Raw genomic sequence first — 630 nt, forward strand, 5'->3', positions numbered from 1 at the left:
CAGGGTGGTCTCAAACTCCTGACCTCGTGATCTGCCCGCCTCGGCCTTCCAAAATGCTGGGATTACAGGCGTGAGCCACCGCGCCCGGCCATAAGTACCATTTTGATATTCATTTAACAGAAAAAAAAAAAAAAAGATTACAAAGAACTTACCCAGAGAAGCCAAGTCAGAATACTGTCCACTGAGAAGGAATAAGTCAACGGCTACTTGCTGACCAGAACAGTCCAAGGCTAATTTCTTATAGAAGTCAGTGGATGGTGTCAGGTGTATATCCTATTTATAATAAATTACAAAGAGACATTTAAAAAAATCATTACATTGTCATAAAATCTAAATACACATCTACATATATCATGATGTTAACAACAATTGCAATTATTTCTGGGCATTCTACGAAGTCCTTTTCCTGTATGGTACTACTTGGTTTTTCATTAAGAAGCAAGTACTGCTTAGCAATTTTCTGTAAGTTCCAGCCAGGCGTGGTGGCTCACACCTGTAATCCTAGCACTTTGGGAAGCCGAGGTGGGTGGATTGCTTGAGCCCAGGAGTTTGAGACCATCCTGGGCAACATGGCTCTATTTATTTAAAAAAAAAAAAAAAATACACACACACACACACACACACACACAC

At 40.5% G+C, this 630-nt stretch overlaps 1 protein-coding gene across 1 annotated transcript in view; it reads right to left on the reverse strand.

The window, feature by feature from the left end:
• The window catches only part of SEC24A (SEC24 family member A), a 92,552-nt gene that overhangs the window by 39,266 nt on the left and 52,656 nt on the right, over window positions 1-630 (reverse strand). The window contains exon 13 of the mRNA XM_011969302.1: window positions 90-273. Coding sequence (XP_011824692.1) covers window positions 90-273 — 184 coding nt within the window. The remainder of the gene's footprint in view (window positions 1-89; window positions 274-630) is intronic.

Source organism: Mandrillus leucophaeus, unplaced genomic scaffold, assembly GCF_000951045.1.
Source record: "Mandrillus leucophaeus isolate KB7577 unplaced genomic scaffold, Mleu.le_1.0 Scaffold88, whole genome shotgun sequence".
NCBI classification, from domain to species: Eukaryota; Metazoa; Chordata; class Mammalia; order Primates; family Cercopithecidae; genus Mandrillus; species Mandrillus leucophaeus.